The 17132-nt window shown below is 36.0% G+C and overlaps 1 protein-coding gene across 2 annotated transcripts in view; it reads right to left on the bottom strand.

The window, feature by feature from the left end:
• Positions 1–17132, bottom strand: part of PTPN2 (protein tyrosine phosphatase non-receptor type 2) — a 90774-nt gene that overhangs the window by 56612 nt on the left and 17030 nt on the right. For both annotated transcript variants that reach the window (XM_019711365.3, XM_019711366.3), the window contains exon 2: positions 8066–8156. In XM_019711365.3, the coding sequence (XP_019566924.1) occupies positions 8066–8156 (91 nt within the window). The remainder of the gene's footprint in view (positions 1–8065; positions 8157–17132) is intronic.

The following is a 17132-nucleotide window of genomic DNA, read 5'->3' as shown; positions in this document are numbered from 1 at the left end:
TGCCTGATATTTCCCCATGAATACTCATTCACTGTACACTTTTGGCAGGTTCAGCAGAGAGATGCTCTGTGCTCAGCGCATCTATGGGGTGGTTCTGGATTTCAATGTGGTATATTGTATTATTGGTCATCATCACTTGTTTAAAGTTGGTGTCTGCCAGACTTCTCCACTGTGCAGTTACTATTCCCATCTTGTATTTGGTAAGCATTTTGTAGAGGGGACACTTTAAGACTATGTAAGAATCTTGTTTCTCATCAAATTCTCACACACCAAATTTAATATCTATTTCAACATGGATTAGTTGCCATCCTACACTAAGGTGTATCTTTTTCTATCTCCCCATTTAATTTGTTTCTTTATATCAGTATAAACTTATGGATTCCTATTTTATTCAGTAGGTTATAGTCATTTATTTCAAGGCTCAAATTAACCCCAGATTTGGCCAGTGGGCTTCAAGCTGGTTTCGCTGTCATTCTGACATGTCCTCATCATTTCTTGAGTATGTCCTTACTTTCTGGGACTACAAGACATTCCAAACTATTCTTATATTTTCCTTGCCACAACCCTGGAATCAGCCATTTTTCCAAGGAGGCCTGTTTTCTTTAGTGAAGAATACAATTTGTATATCAAAAGCTAGGTATGCACAATGCTATTAGGCTGTCATCGTTCACAAGACTCTCAGTGGTCAGGGCAAAGAAATATATGTATATACACACACCTATTATCTCTATGTATCTGTACAACTATATTCACTGAAAACCATGTGTTCACATGCTAATACACTAATTCCACTCCAACATCACAGGGTTCACTCTAGCTTTCCTTGACTCTTCAAACACAGGCCCCTCCTTCTAGGACACCACACTTACTTACATGCCTTCCACATGTGGGACCGAAACACCAAGGACTTGTAGATTGAAATTATTGAGGGAGAGAGCAGGGGAAACTTAATGATATCTTTAATACCCCTACTATTTAGAGATAAACTATAATTTTTTGAACATCAATAATGCCCCAACTGAAATAGCAAAGAAAAATGGAAAGTAATTTATAATAAAATAGCATCTATTCTAACATGTGTAAATATCGTGTTTCCCCGAAAATAAGACCTAGCCGGACAATCAGCACTAACGCATCTTTTGGAGCAAAAATTAATATAAGATTCAGTCTTATTTTCGGGGAAACACGGTAGCGATCTGTAATTTAATTGTATACAGTAAAAGAACATGGCCTATAAGACAGCAATTCTTAAATTGTTAGGATTTACTTTACAGTCTAGTTGATGGTCCGATTTTTATAAATATTCCAGGAAATCCTAAAAGAATGTGGGTTCTCTAATGTTGGATATAAAGATCTGTGTATTTTTATTATTACATTAAGCTTAATTGTGTGGTTCAAATCTTCTATTTCTTTACTAATATTTTGTCTTACTAAGAAGTCCACAGATATGGATTTGTCAATTTCTTCTAACAATTCTATTTATTTTTGCTTAATATAGCTTGAAGCTATTTTATTAGGTGAATAAAATCTCAGAGCTGATACTGGCATTTGTAATCAGAATAGCTTTGCCATCTGCTGAGTATTTTGGTTTTTTTTTAGGAGGGGGAGGGCAGAAGAAGCCTGGAAGTCTTATTTCCTCCATACCTAGCAACTTATTTAAAAAGTATGTTTACTGAGAATCTCTCTGTTTTGTAGCAGTAAGGGATGCGCTATGTAAACTGTCAGTTTCTATATGTCAGTCTAAGGACTGGTGTCAAGTTATGTATGTAAGAATCATGAAAAACACTTTAAAAATATAGATTTCCAAACCTACTGAATCTATGTGTAGAAAATATCAGGGACTCTGAATTTGAAAAAACAATTCCTTTTTGGTTCCCCTTTATCTACCTAGCTGGCTACCATTTATCCTCTTAAAAGCCATTCCTAATGTTTTAGGCAGAGCTAAGTGCCTCTTAGCTCCAAAACAGTGTCATATCTCATGTTTATACAACACAGTAGGTAGTATGTATCCCCTCCACTTTGCTGTAACTTTTTAAAGGGCAGAGTGCATATATTTATGGTATTCTCAGGGCATAGCCTACTGTCATACATGTAGCTGGTTTTCAATACATGTTTTCTGAACCAAACCAACAACTAAAAATACTATGTACAGAAATACATTTTAAAGTGATATAATGACTCTCCATCAGGAAAGGTACATCATGAGAGCTTTTAAAAATACACATTCCTGGGCCCATTTGGATTTAGTGAAAGAGAGTCTGGACCACTTCCATGACCACCTCTACTGTGTGAGAATAACACCCATGGGAAAGTGGTGGCTGAGATGATATTTGGAGGAAGAGGGCTTTGATTGAAGTAGGTCAGAGGAAGAGTATTCCAAAAAGGGAATGACATATTCAAGACACTGGGAGAACTCCAAGTGATTCAGTTTTACCAAAATGAATTAATTTATAGGAAAATGGCTAGAAAAACTTGAAAGGTGTGTAAAGGGTCAGTTCCAAAAAGGCTATGTACGATAATGCTAAAAAACTTTAACTCTTCATAAAACTTGTGGAGCACTATTGGAGAGGGGAGTGCATTATACAAAGATTATGCTGGAATAGATTGAAGTGGGAATAGAATACTACTGAAGTGGGACACGAACACTAGTCAAAAGGCTATTGTAATCACCCAGGAAAGTAGTATGGGCCTGAACCAAGGCAGTATGAACAGAGTATAGAACAGATGTCAAATATATTGTGGAAATAGAATTATAATTACTTAGTTACTAACTAGACATGGGAGCTGAAGGAGAGAGAAGTCTGAGTTTCCAGCTGTAGCAAATGCGTGAATAATGGAACCATGGGGAATAATGTGACAAGAGTAGGTTTTAGGGTTGGAATCAATGGATTATGTGGGAAAGGAATGCTAGCTCAGTGTCTACACATAGTGAGTCTGAGGTGGCTGTAGGACACCCAGACAAAGATGGGTGACTTGCATAAATGGGTCTATAGCTAAGAAGACCTAGGCTGCAGATGAGATTTAGGGTCACAAGCAGAGAGATGGTAACTGAATGCATAGAAGATGAGATCATTCACACAAATCTTGGAAAGAGAAGGAGAGGGAGACTGACAGACCCTGAAGAAGACAAAGGCAGACTGAGGAAGAGAAGCTCTGAGAATGGGTGATCAGCCACAGAAGCAATAGCAGCAAAATTAGGAAAAATACAGCTAAGAAAGGGAGAAATTGTTAACAACGTCAAAAGTCAGAGGGATAAGAAACCAACGAAGAGTCCCTCATTTCATTTGAAAACTAGTAACCCAATAGTACCTTAGAATAAAAGTTCCAGTGGGGAGGTTGGGGTGGAATCATGGGCTGAAGAATCCACAGGTGATAAGGACAGAAGGACAAATCGTTCGGTGTATTCTTTTAAGATTCTGTGTACATGTGTATGTGCATGCCATGCAAGTGCATGTGTCTGTATAGGTGACAGGGTATGTAGGGACGGAGGTGAGATCTGAGGGTTGAGATAGAAAAATATTGGAGCACATTTATATAGTACAGGAAAAGAGTTACTAGAGAAAAGAGGTTGAAGACACAAAGAGTGGTGATAGCGGACAGTAAGGTCCATGAGGACGAATGAGGAATCAGGATACAAAGCTAGGATGAAGGAGGGAAGGCTTTTCTCCTGGGACTTCAGGAAAAGATGAGTGCAAACAGAAATAAGTTTCCAGGTGGTAGAACATGAAGTTGAAGAGTTATTTTCTAATATAAATTTTTTTCCTGCAGAATTGAAGGCAACATCACAGTATGAGAGTGGTGAGAGGGAGAGGATGGGGAATGAGAGGGGGTTTACTCAGGGAAGAACCAGAATAGAATGGCAGTGGGATTAGTAAAGGTATGTATGTAGGACAGCAAGGCAACACCAAGCCCAGCTAATACAGGAGCTACCCAAGGCACACACACCGTAACCCAAAGGTTAGAGAAGTTGAATGACTATTCCAGGGTTGGGGTTTCACAAGGGGGATAGAATTAAAGATCCACAGAGATTACTTTTTTAATATGTAAGAATGTAAGAAAGTTATTAAATAATGAGAGTAGGGAAGGAATGTACTACAATAAATGCAAAAGTCAAAGACCTAAAGATCTTAATGAAGTCAAAGATCTGGAAAGATAGAAAGTAGCCCTCAAAGTAGTAGCATTTAAGATTTCTGGGTTGAAACTCACTGAAGGATGAGAGCTGAAGAGGTCTTGAGATCTAGCATCATGTGGTTCTCTCCCAGAGACATGACATCACCCAAGACGAAGAACGTATTGAGGGAAGAGGAGGGCAAAGAGAAAGGTAGTGAATAACATCCTCAGCACTCAAGCCTACAGCAAACATGTGAGAAGGGGCTGCAAGACAGGGACTGACTATGAAGTTGGGAAAGGATAGATCCAAGAGTGGTAATGTGATGTGTCTGGACAGCCTCAGCCTTAGAGGAAATCATTGTAATTTGTAAATTGAAGAATAATGGCTTAGACTACGAACGCTCTGGTTACATGGGAAATAGTAATGAGCAGCCTCCACCTGAGAAAATAGAAAGACATTTTACTCAGGGGAGAGTCAGGCTTCAACTAGGACAAAGAGGTGGGGAGAGGATTCACTCACTGCCTGGCACGCTCACAGCAGTGTAGCTCCAGGGGACCCTGTGGAATAAAGGCAGCAGGGGAGGCCAGGTGGCAAAAGAAGGCACACAGCAGCATCTCCTCCAAGGAAGAAACACCTTTTCCTAATACCAGGTACTGACACAAGGTGAACGGCTCTCTTCCTGAGAAGGCATACAGGAAGAAGAGCCCGAGCTAATGAGTATGAATCAAGGTTGATATGTAGAACATGGACAGAGGTCTCCTTGCAGCCTTCAACTGGAGATAAACAACAGGCTGTCAGTTATATAAGTTTAACACTTAGAAGAAAAATCACAAGAGTTTTACTGACATATATTTGAGAGAAATTTAAGTTGCAAATGTCTCAGTTCCAATTTTTTTTAATTTTAACAATTTTATTGATATATAATTCACATCCATAAAACACACCCATTTAAAGTATACAATTCAATAGTTTTTAGTATATTCAGAGTTATGCAACCATCACCACAATCCAATTTTAGAACATTTTTACCACCCCAAAAAGAAACCTTGTACCATTAAATTTTACATGTTACACTAGCATCTAAGGGGGAAAGGCTCTTCCCTTAAAACATTCTCTCCTATAATTATCAAAAACAAAATTAGCCATGGAAGAAATTGAGGAAATGTATTGAAATTTTCTATAGCAACTTGAGCTGTGGTTAACAGTTGTCAAGAATGTACATGCTGAATACCTTTCTTAGACTCTTCAAACTGAGAATGAAAATCTCAAGAGCTTTATTGGGTAAATTAGAGGGCACAATAAACATGTTCTAGGTGACTGTGATGGCCATCATTTTGGAAAAGTAATTTAATATAAGCCTAACAATGCACTTTCATTTTAAGATGCCTAGAAACCTTATCCTTGTTTTAAATAAAAGAAGCCTGTTTTGTTTTTTTAAAAAGCCTGACTTACTTGTACATAGATTTCATAGTCTCAAATAATCTTTCCGTTATTTTTATAACGGTTAAACAATTATATTTAAAAGTGTGTTGATTTCTGTTACAAAGAATACAGAGAAGAGGAAAATAAAGTGTGGCTTTAGGTAACTCTTACAGTAGCTGAAAACATTTGTGTTCATGGCCTTTTAAAAAATTATTACAGGCATAATTCATGTTTCCAAGTTTAAAAAAATTGTCTCCATTCAACAAAATTTAAAATTATTTATTATGAGCAACTCCTAAAATAACTAAAAGTTCATAATGCCAGAAATAACCAGATCATTTGTGAGGTAATTAAAAAATACAGCCACACAGTAAACAGAACTTAACTATAACTAAGCCTAGACTGAAGCTGACAACAAATACATCAGTTCCATTTCAAAAATTCCTCCATTTAGAGCAATTTGATAAAACTAATGAGGGGATGCAAATGTAGCTATTCACAACCAATGATTGCAATTACAACAGATATGTAAAAATTAAACACAACACGGGGCTGAGGGATAGAGTAAAGGAGCAAGGTGGCTGTGGCCATTCAAGGATAGTAGGAGGGACCTTGTGATGGAACCATTCCAATGGTCTATACTCGGACTGAGATGGCGATCACACAAATCACACATGTGATATAACTGCACTGAACTAAACACATCCATAAATGAGTTCATGTAAAACTGGATAGATTGTATCAATGTCGATTTTCTGGTTGTGTACCTTACTATAGTTATGCAAGATGTTACCACTGGGGGAAATCAGATGAAGGGTATACAAGATCTCAGTATTATTTCTTACAACTACACGCAAATCTAGAATTATCAAAATAAAAAGTTGTTCTTTTTAATTAAAAGCAACAAAGCAAGGTGTACAATTGGAAAATATTGTCTTCAAAACTCATGGCAAACACTAGAGAATCAGTCTCTCTAGTTCAGTGATTCTCAGCCAAAAATTTGGGGGGTGGAGGTGGTAGTGAAAGGGTACCTAAGTGTTAGAACTACTGCCCATACCTCCATTCCCCAAACACACACTTATACCAGAACTATTGCCATAGTGAGCCACAGGTTTCAGAGGAAGTTTGTCATATCTTCAAGTGTGCTACAACTGAAATAGAATGGAAAACCACTCTCTTCCAGCTACTAATCTTTACAAACACTTCTAGTTGGCAAGGAAAAAAGTAAAAGAAACATAACATTTAATAAGCAATTTATAATAAACACTAAGAAATTACTTCTTATTTGATTTGTCCAAAATCAGCCAATACACTCTTCATGTCAATGTACTTGATCAACATAAAAACCATTCTGTTCATACAAAAATAAAAGTATGCACGTTTTCCCTAGTAATTGATAGATTTTCAGTGGTATATCCACACCCACCTAACAAGGAATACAATGTCTATAAAGGTATGTCTGTGGCCTTGAGCAGAGTTAAGATTATTCAGCCTATACAAGAAGCCTTGGCATCTAGCACGATACCCTCATCAACTAGAGGGAGAAACCACGAATGAGCAGAAATCAAAATGCAAAGGATTCAATAGTTTTTAAAAAATTTCTATTAACAAGCAGCCATAAAGAGAATACCTGTTTAGCCGACTAAAATCAAACATGGGGAAACATTATGGAGTAGTAACACAGCCCAATTTAATATCTGAACAAGTGGTATCAATTAGAATGAAAATAAAATCACCTAATGATGAACACATTTAAAAAGCCCTGATATTACAATTATTCATAAAATTGTGTGTGTGTGTGTGTGTGTGTGTGTGTGTGTGTACACATGGGAATCTAAAGAGGAACTGTTACATAAAAGAATAGCATATCAAAAGGCACTATTAGTGCCATTAAAAAGAGTGATTATGATAGGAAAATGTTTACAATGTATTGCTACGTAGGAAAAGAGCTACAAATTAGTATGTGCAAGATTCTAATTTTGAATTTATGCTTATACAGAAAAAATATCAAAAGAATATAAACCCCCAAATTTTTATTTGTTTTTAAATCGTGGGGTTTTTTTCCTTTACACATTTCTATATTTTAGAAGTTTTCTACAATAAGTACATACTACTTTTGTAATTTTGGGGAAAACAAACAATACATCAATAAATATTTTAAGTAATATTAACAAAGGCTATGGAATAATGTGGAAAGTATATATATATATATATATATATATATATATATATGACTACACATACACACATACGTGACTACAATTATTTTAAAAGAAAAATTATACATACAAAAAATTGGTAGGAAATACATCAAAATAATGGTGGCTGTGTGGATGAAATAATTATGGACAGTTTTCCTTCCTTCTACTATTCTATGCCTTCAAAGTTTTCTTTCAAGAATGTACATTAAGTTAATATGAAAAAAATTACTGTACTTATTAACCCTGACACCAAACCTTTTCTTTCACTGTATCCTGCCTCCTTAAATAAACCAACAAACATACATATGAACACAAACCCACAAGTACTTACATGGGCTTACATCTCTGTATCTGTTTCGATTTCTGTTTTCTGGAAACTTGGCCACTCTATGAGGATAGTCATGGGACTCATTGCGAATTTCCTTAAAGTAACAAAAATATATTTCAATATTCTTCTTAAATTTTATATAGCAAAACAGATATTTTCCCAGCCAGTATAAAATAACATTTATTGAGCACTTATGATATGCCAAATACTATGCAAAGCATACTATCTAGTTTATCTCATTCAATTCTCACACCAATGGGAACGATTACCTTCCCCATTTTATATGTGAGGGATGACAGGCTATAAGAGGTTAAACAATCTGACAAAGGTCACAACGCTAGTAAGCAGCAGACCCCAGGACTGAATCGAGCTCAGTCCTTCAGGAACCAAAGTCTCTGCTCTTGATATATTTATTGCCTGCCATTCTATATTCAACACCTACAAGCAACATTAAACACTTTAGGTAACACAAAATTAATGCCATGGAGTACCTAAGATTAACTACTATATCATACTGAAATTTCTGACTAAATTCTCTTAATAATATCTACCTATATTTTAGAGTTTCTATCTAAAAAGTTTAACCTACTTATTTAGCTTCATGCCCTATAACTTTTATTTTATTTTGAGGCCAGAAATATCCTCAAATTTTATTTCTAGAGTTATAAATATTTAGCAACAAGTGTAGGCCTGATGCTCATTTTAGGACCCTTATTCCAATTCTCTGTATTCCAATCCACCAGAGAACAAATTCTGTGAGGGGATCCCTGACTAGGCACTCAGCTACTTGGTGTATATATGGCCAGGTTTTTTTCTCCCAAATGAAATGTAATTCTAAGAATTCAAGTAAAAACAGAAACATAACCCAAAAAAGTATGCATTAACAGCAAAAATTAATTTGTGCTCTTGCTCATACTATTTACCACATGAGGAAAAAGCATTTTAAAAGTTAAGCACCAGATATAAAGCATAAATTATTCATTTCTTACTGAACACCCTTACTGTGGGTTCCCCACTGTCTTGCCTGCCACCACCCTTACCAGCCCCAGAATGGTAAATTTCTAGTTCATATTTTTAACATTGGGCTTTCCAAGGTGCAAGAGAAGGTAACACAGACTACCTCTCAATGGGAGGAATCTCATTCACATTTTGCAAAGCAAGTGGGATGCAACATGTTGGTACAGTCATTTTGGAAAATGCAATCTGCCATACACAAACAGAAATACACACTGTACACATGTAACAATTGCTACTGTTGACTTTTTAATGCTAAGGTTACATCCAGCAATCTTGCTGACCTTTGGAACATTTTTTAGCTGGTTCTGAACTTCTCAGTATCAGCAGTGATAATTCTGTGAAGTTTACAGTATCAGCAGTGATACTTCTGTCTCTTCCTTATACTTCATATTTCTTATTTATTCATACCTTGTATTTCTTTGCCTTATCTAACTGCACTGACTAGGACCTCCTATTCAATGTCAAATAGAAATATTTTTTCCCCTGATTTTGAAAGAACTGCTTCTAAAGTTTAACCATTAAAGGTAATACTGCTTTAGCTTTCTAGGAGATACGCTGTTCAAGATATCTCTTTAATTTCTAGTTTCAAATTTACAAAAAAAATTCTAGTTTGCTAAACATTTTTCATCAAGAATGGGTACTGAATTTCATTCAATGTTTTCCCCTGCATTCATGGAGATGATCATATAGCTTTTCTCCTTTAATCTGGTAATATGTTGAATTACAGTAATAGATTTTCACTTACTAATATGCATTTAATGTTTCTCCACATCTTCTCATGGTTTGATTAGCTTGTTTCTTTTTAGGGCTGAATAACATTTCATTGTCTGGATGTACCAGCACTATTTTATTTAAAATATGTGCATCTGTATTTTTAAGTTGAACTGACTGCTGATATTTTTTTTTTTTTTAAAGATTTTATTGGGGAAGGGGAACAGGACTTTATTGGGGAACAGTGTGTACTTCCAGGACTTATTCCAAGTCAAGTTGTCCTTTCAGTCTGAGTTGTGGAGGGCGCAGCTCAGCTCCAGGTCCACTTGCCTGTTGTTAATTGCAGGGGGCGCAGCCCACCATCCCCTGCGGGAGATGAACCGGCACCTTTGTGGTTGAGAGGACACGCTCCAAACAACTGAGACATCTGGGAGCTCAGCGGCAACTCAGCTCAAGGTGCCCTGTTCAATCTTAGTTGCAGGGGGTGGAGCCCACCATCCCTTGCAGTAGTTGAGGAGTGGAACCGGCAACCTTGTGGTTGAGAGCCCACTGGCCCATGTGGGAATTGAACCGACAGCCTTCGGCATTAGGAGCACGGAGCTCCAACCACCTGAGCCACCGGGACGGCCCTAATATTTTTTTATCATACAATTTATTCAGTTTTAGTATCAAAATTACACCAGCCTCATCATATAAGTCAGAAATAGTATCTTTCAGTTTCAAATATTTTTCCATGAAAGCATATTATAACAAATTATTGTTACCGGCTGAAAAGAGAAAAAAGCTTCAACCATTTCCACACATTAAACGTTTTATAATGTCAAATAATAAATTATATATGTTGGGTGGCTGGTTGGCTCAGTTGGTTACAGCGCAGTGCTCATAACACCAAGGTTGCCAGCCCTCCACAACTAGACTGAAAACAACAACTTGACTTGGAGCTGATAGATCCTGGAAAAACACACTGCTCCCCAATATTCCCCAATAAAAAATTAAAAAAAAAAAGTATATGTAAAATTAAAATTCAGGTCTAGGCTTATATTTGTTTGCAAAACCTCAAACACTCTATGTAGAGCTAAAACACTGCAAGGTATAGGTAATTTTAATATACTGCAAATTGGTAACTGATATAAAAGAAAAATATTAATTTAAAGTAATTAACACATACATTTTTCTGTTGACAGATTTTATTACCTTTTATTAGTTTCAGGTGTACAAAGCTACGTAACAGACATTTACACCCCTCACAAAGTGGTAACCCCTGCAAATCTACTACCCCTCTGACATTGTATATAGCTGTTACAATACCATTGACTATATTCCCTATGCTTTACTTTACATCCTGTGGGAAAAAAACCATATATTTAATTATAGATGACATTCAATATTATTCTACTTCAGCTTCAGGTGTATAGCGCAGTGGTCAGGCATCTACAGAGTCTATGACGTGATCCCTGATAAGTCCAGTACCCCCTGATAAGTACATAATCCTTACAACATTATTGATTATATTCCCCATACTGTATTTCATATCCCCGTGACTATATTTTGACTACCAATTTGTACTTTCCAATCCCTTCATCTTCTCCCCTATTCCCATCCATGTTTTTTCCCTATATCTCTGAGTCTATTTCTGTTTTGTTTGCTCATTTATTCTGTTCTTTAGATTCCACATATAAGTGAGATCATACGGTATTTGTCTTTGTCAGTCTAACTTATTTCACTTAGCATCATATTCATATTGCAAATGGTAAGATTTCATTCTTTTTTATGGCCAAGTAATACTCCATTGTATAAATGTACCTCAGTTTCTTTATCCAATCGCCTATTAATGGGCATTTCAGTTTTTTCCAAATCTTGGCTATTGTGAATAGCACTGCAATAAATATAAGGGTGCATATATTTTTTAGAATTAATGTTGCATTTCTTTGGACAAATACCCAGGAGTGGAATTGCTGGGTCATAATGTAGATCTATGTTTAATTTTTTGAGGACCATCCATACTGTTTTCCATAGTGGCTGCACCATCTGTTGACAGTTCTTCTGCATCAAGTGCAGAAAAAACAGATTGACAAGAATAAAAAATTCTGATAACACTAAGTAGGTGAGAGAGAGAGTGCAGATACTCATACATTACTGAGGGAATATACATTGGCACAATGTTTTTTCCGAGAACAATTTGGTAAGATCATAAATTTGACCACCAATTTCACTGCCAGAAATTTAAATCACATATAGTCACATACCTATGTGCAAAGATTTATACACAAGGATGTTCACTCTGCATAATAGTGAAAAATTGGCAACAATCTAAATGTCTTTCAGGAGTGAACTGGTGATATGAGTTATAATGCACTAGTGCAGTGGAATACATAGGAACCATGAAAATACACAGATATGAAACAATCTCAAAGATATACTGCCTAGTGAATAAAAGGTACAAAGGATATGTTTAGTATGTCCCATTTCAGGGAGGGAGGGAAACTCCACTCAAACATAAATATGCCTGAGAATACAATGAGTAATTATAGAAGGAGACAAGAAATTACTAACTTCTGGGGATGAAGACTGGGGGAACCAGACATCTAGAGAAGGATAGAAATTTATGTAACTAAAAAATATTTCAATTATGAAATACTTCAAACAGAAAAATATCCATAATGTGACACCCATGTTCCCACTAGTGGGATTAAACATGTATTACCACTTTTGGCATATCTGCTTCCAATCGCTTTTCTTAGGCAAAGAATAAAACATATCAGATACAGTTAAAGGCTTTTCCCTATCCCTGCCCCTCTTTCATTCTTTCCAAAGTAACCTTTTGTCCTTTTAATTGCTTTTTATTGGAGACCTTTTGTGCCATTTGAATTTTAAACCACATATTCATATAGTCTTTCGTTCATATATTACTTTAAAATAAACTAGCTAAAATACTAATAAATACCAGTATAATATCAGTCCTAATGCTAACATACAGTTTTTAAATCACATCAAAAGGTTGGTGTGACCCATGGGGTGGGAAAAAATAGTGGCAAATCAAATACTTGATAAGAGATTAATATCCAGAATATACAAAGAATTACAATTTAAAAAAAATTAACAATGGGCAAAGATGGTATGACTCCCTCCATCATACCAGCCCTTCTTCAATACTTCTATTATACATATACACCTATTTTCCACATTTAAGTCCACTGTCAGTTGCTGATTCCAATTTTTATCCTAAAGAAACAAATAATAATTGATATTGCAAAGAAAAAATAAGTTAAAATAGAGTAGGGCCCAAGTATAGGGGTAGGGAAGATTTTAATTTACAAAACATCTTAAAACAGCCAAGTCCTTGGAGTTAAGAAACATTTTGTTTACTCGGTTAATTACCAAAAACGAAATAACTCTACAAAGTATGATCTCTCAAATCTCCAATGTTATTATTTGTTCTCCTTTACCTTTCACTAATTTCGGTGCATTTAGAAAGACGAGAACACCCAATACTTTAAAAGCAGGTCCAGAGGTACATATTAGTTGCCTATTCCAATATCTATTCTTTCTCACTAAAGGTTTCTGATTTTATTTACTGACTGAACAATAAGCCCAACTGAAAACCTGTATTGCCCAGCCTCCTGGACAGCTAAGAATGGTCATGGTACACAGTTCTGGCCAATGGGAAAAAGCAGAAATCACTGGGCTGGGCTGCAGGAAAGCTTTCATAGAAAGGGCTGGCTCAGTTGACCAGTGTCCTCACTTTTGCCTGCCCAGAATACAGGTTTTGATGTGGGGAGTGAGGGATAGGAATGGGCAGGAGCTATCCTATGACCACAAGGTAAAAAGCATAGTCTAAGGAAGGCTAAGCAGAAATAGAGGAGAATAGGTCATCCATGACATCATGGAGCCACAGTTAACAACTCTGGAGACTCCAATCTCCAGAATTATTACAAGAGAAAATAAGCCCCTATTTGTTAAGTCAGATATTGCTTGACTTTCTTTGCCATGTAGCTAAATGCAGGTCTCTAATTCACACAATATAGCCAAATCTCAACAACTAGATCTGACACTAAGGACGGATTTTCAGGAATACCCAACAAAAAATAATAATTTTACAAGCATTTTATGTAAGCAATAAAATACATGGTGTTTCTTCACTTTGAGAAGCAGGCATTAAATTATTCCCTAGCTCTACCATATTTGGCAAAATAAGCCTCTACTGATGTTCTGATGCTAAAACATTCCCCTCCTATAGCAGAGAGGACCCAGTTTTCTAGAGGCCCTAAATATCACATCAAGAATGTTCCCAGTCAGCAGTAAAACCTGCTAATCAAGGTTTCTCCACCTCAGCACTACTGATATCTTAGTTGTGGGGGCTGTCCTGTGCATCACAGGATGTTTAACAGGAGCATCCCTGGCCTCTACTCATTAGATGTCAGTAGTGTCCCTCCTCCCAGCTGTGACAACCAAGTCTCTTCAGGCATTGCCAAGTGTCCCTGGGCAGCAAAATCCAAAACAAGTATGCCCCCACCAACACACAGTTGAGAACCACTGTTCTAATCTAATACCAACTCTTACCTTTAATTAAAGTTAAATTTAAGTGGGAAGGATCTTTGTTTTAAAAAAATAATTTAACCAAAATTTTTAAAAATCCAATTTATTTTTATATGATTTTCCCACAAAATCAAAACTAAGAATAACTCAATAATTGTTTTTTTAGTGACAATGATCCAGAATGTAAGTAACTCATGCACAAACATACCTTACACAGAGTTATTTAGAATGTTGTAAGAACAGAAATAACCTAAATGTCCAATGACAGGGAAAAAACTTGGTTGAATAAATTGTGGTACATACAATTGAATATTATGCAGCCATTTAAAAAACAGGTACTCATGTCAGTAGTAGCATAAATTCATATAATCTCTTGGAATGATAACATGATAATTACAAAGGAATAACAAACCAATACAAACAACTAAGCCACTATTTGGTATTTGGGAGAAAAATTCATTTAGCTCCTTGGCTGTATTAGAAATTTATATACCCATGTGAGTTGACACTTAAGTAAGATTAAGTAAGATTGCCCATCGCCTCCTTTTCTATGAACCCTAATTTTTAGAACATTATAAAACAATCCACTCCAACCAATGGCCTTATCATTTATCTCCAATCAGTAGATAATAATTTTAAATTCTGAACATATTTACTTTCAACGTATTTACTTTCTCCTATTATTTCATCTCTTTAATAGTTTTATACACATGACATTTAATCTGTCTTCAAATTTATTTTGACATGGTTTGAAGTAAGGAAAACTGACTATGTACTAGAGAAACAAATTTGCTGAGGCTCAAATAATGCTAGGCTGAAATGCAAGAATATGACACTTTCTTGTGTAGCATCCAGCTACTCTTCATTTCATAAGCAATAATCACCTATTCTTGATGAATCCTTGAATGCCATTCACAGCAATAAATGGCAAACTACGGTTCATATTTTTGATAGAGCTTGAATGGCAAGTTTTTACAAGCCCCATATAAAACCATTTAACTCATCAAAAAGTTTACTTTCCTGGATATAAAACAGTAACATATTTTGGACAAAAAGGGAAAATATAGTTTTAAAACCTCCTTACTTTGTAAGATTAAGAGAATGAGAAATTCTTAAATGTAAGACCAGGCAGTGTTTAATATGTATTTCTTATGGAGACAGTTCTTATAAACTAACAGCGTTACAAATAGCGTGAATTACAAGCTCTTTGAAAATTTTCATTATAGTTACTGGAAGTGAAATAAGCAAATATTTTCTGCTAAATATCTTTATGATTTAAGTTATATATTTGAAAATGTAAACATTTAGTTTTAAATGAATATGCCTATAAAATGTTAGTCTCTTAAGTAACTGAAAATTTCTTTTACAATCTTGTTAACCCTAACGGACTAAGATTTCACTCACCTAGCCTTATCAGGTATTCTTTTTTAATATAAACTTTTTAAAGGTCTTTTAATTAATTAATTTTATTTTATTGTCCCCACCCCACCCCACCCCACCCCACCCCACCCCGTTTTTTTTAAGCCATTGTTTCTCGGTCTAGTTGTAGGACACAGCTCCCTGGCCCATACTGGTATTATGAGCCTTGCGCTCTACCTGGCTGAGGCAGTGGTCACCGGTGGTTGGTCAGCCACTCACAGCAGCTCACAACGACCTACAGCTGTTCACAGCAGCCCAACTCCAGGGAGAGCCTTTGTTCACAGTCTTAGCTGTAGAGGGCACAACTCACTGGCCCATGTGGGAATCGACCCAGCAGCCTTCGGCGTTAGGAGCACAGCGCTCCAACCCCCTGAGCCACCAGGCTGCCCCTATTCATCTTTTTAAACTTTTTTTTATTTAAGTGTGTTTTTCCAGGACCCATCAGCTCCAAGTCAAGTAGTTGTTTCAATCTAGTTGTGGAGGGTGCAGCTCACAGTGGCCCATGTGGGGATCGAACTGGCAACCTTGTTGTTAGGAGCTCCATGCTCTAACCAACTGAGCTAACCAGCGGCCCCAGGTATTCTTTCAAAAGTAAAATTTCCAAGTAACTGATAGTTTTAAAAGTGCAAAATATTTAAATTTTAATGACAATATTTCTAAAATGCATTACATATTTGTTTCCTAAAACATGAACATAGGAAATGTCATTTAACCTTTTCAAGAGTCATCACACACAATCATCTACTAGGCAATAACATAATTACAGCCTTAGGGGATTATCAAAATGAATACAGTTGTTTGTCTCTATTCTAAGTGGCCACCAAGTGCTTTACTTTGAGTTTTTATATGTGATTTGCTATAAGAGAAAAAAATGTATTTACTTTTTAATATATATTCATTGTCAGAACTTAGGACTCTACATAGATCAGCAAAAAAGAAAATCATCCACTACACCACACAATTCAGAGATAACTTAAATTTTTTGGACTTTTTACTTTATGATAAGTAGACATTAATATATACTTTAAAATAAACATTAGTGGTGGCCGGTTAGCTCAGTTGGTTAGAGCACAGTGCTCTTAACAACAAGGTTGCTGGTTTAGTGCGATCCCCACATGGGCCACCCTGAGCTGCACCCTTCACAACTAGATTGAAACTACTTGACTTGAAGCTGATGGGTCCTGGAAAAACACACTTAAAATAAATAAAAGTTTTAAAAAAATAAACTTTAATAAGAATGAACTACACAGGCATACTGTTTATATGCCTGCTTTAATCTCTTAAAATAGCATGGTTATTTTTTCCTGTCAATACACCCCATCATTTTTAATGACTCTGAATCAAGAACCTTTTGTTACAGGTTCTGTACCAAAATATACCATAATTT

This window comes from Rhinolophus sinicus, chromosome 4 (assembly GCF_057876585.1).
Source record: "Rhinolophus sinicus isolate RSI-liver-muscle chromosome 4, RSI-T2T, whole genome shotgun sequence".
In the NCBI taxonomy this organism is placed as follows: Eukaryota; Metazoa; Chordata; class Mammalia; order Chiroptera; family Rhinolophidae; genus Rhinolophus; species Rhinolophus sinicus.
This window is presented reverse-complemented; position numbering and strand designations above follow the sequence as displayed.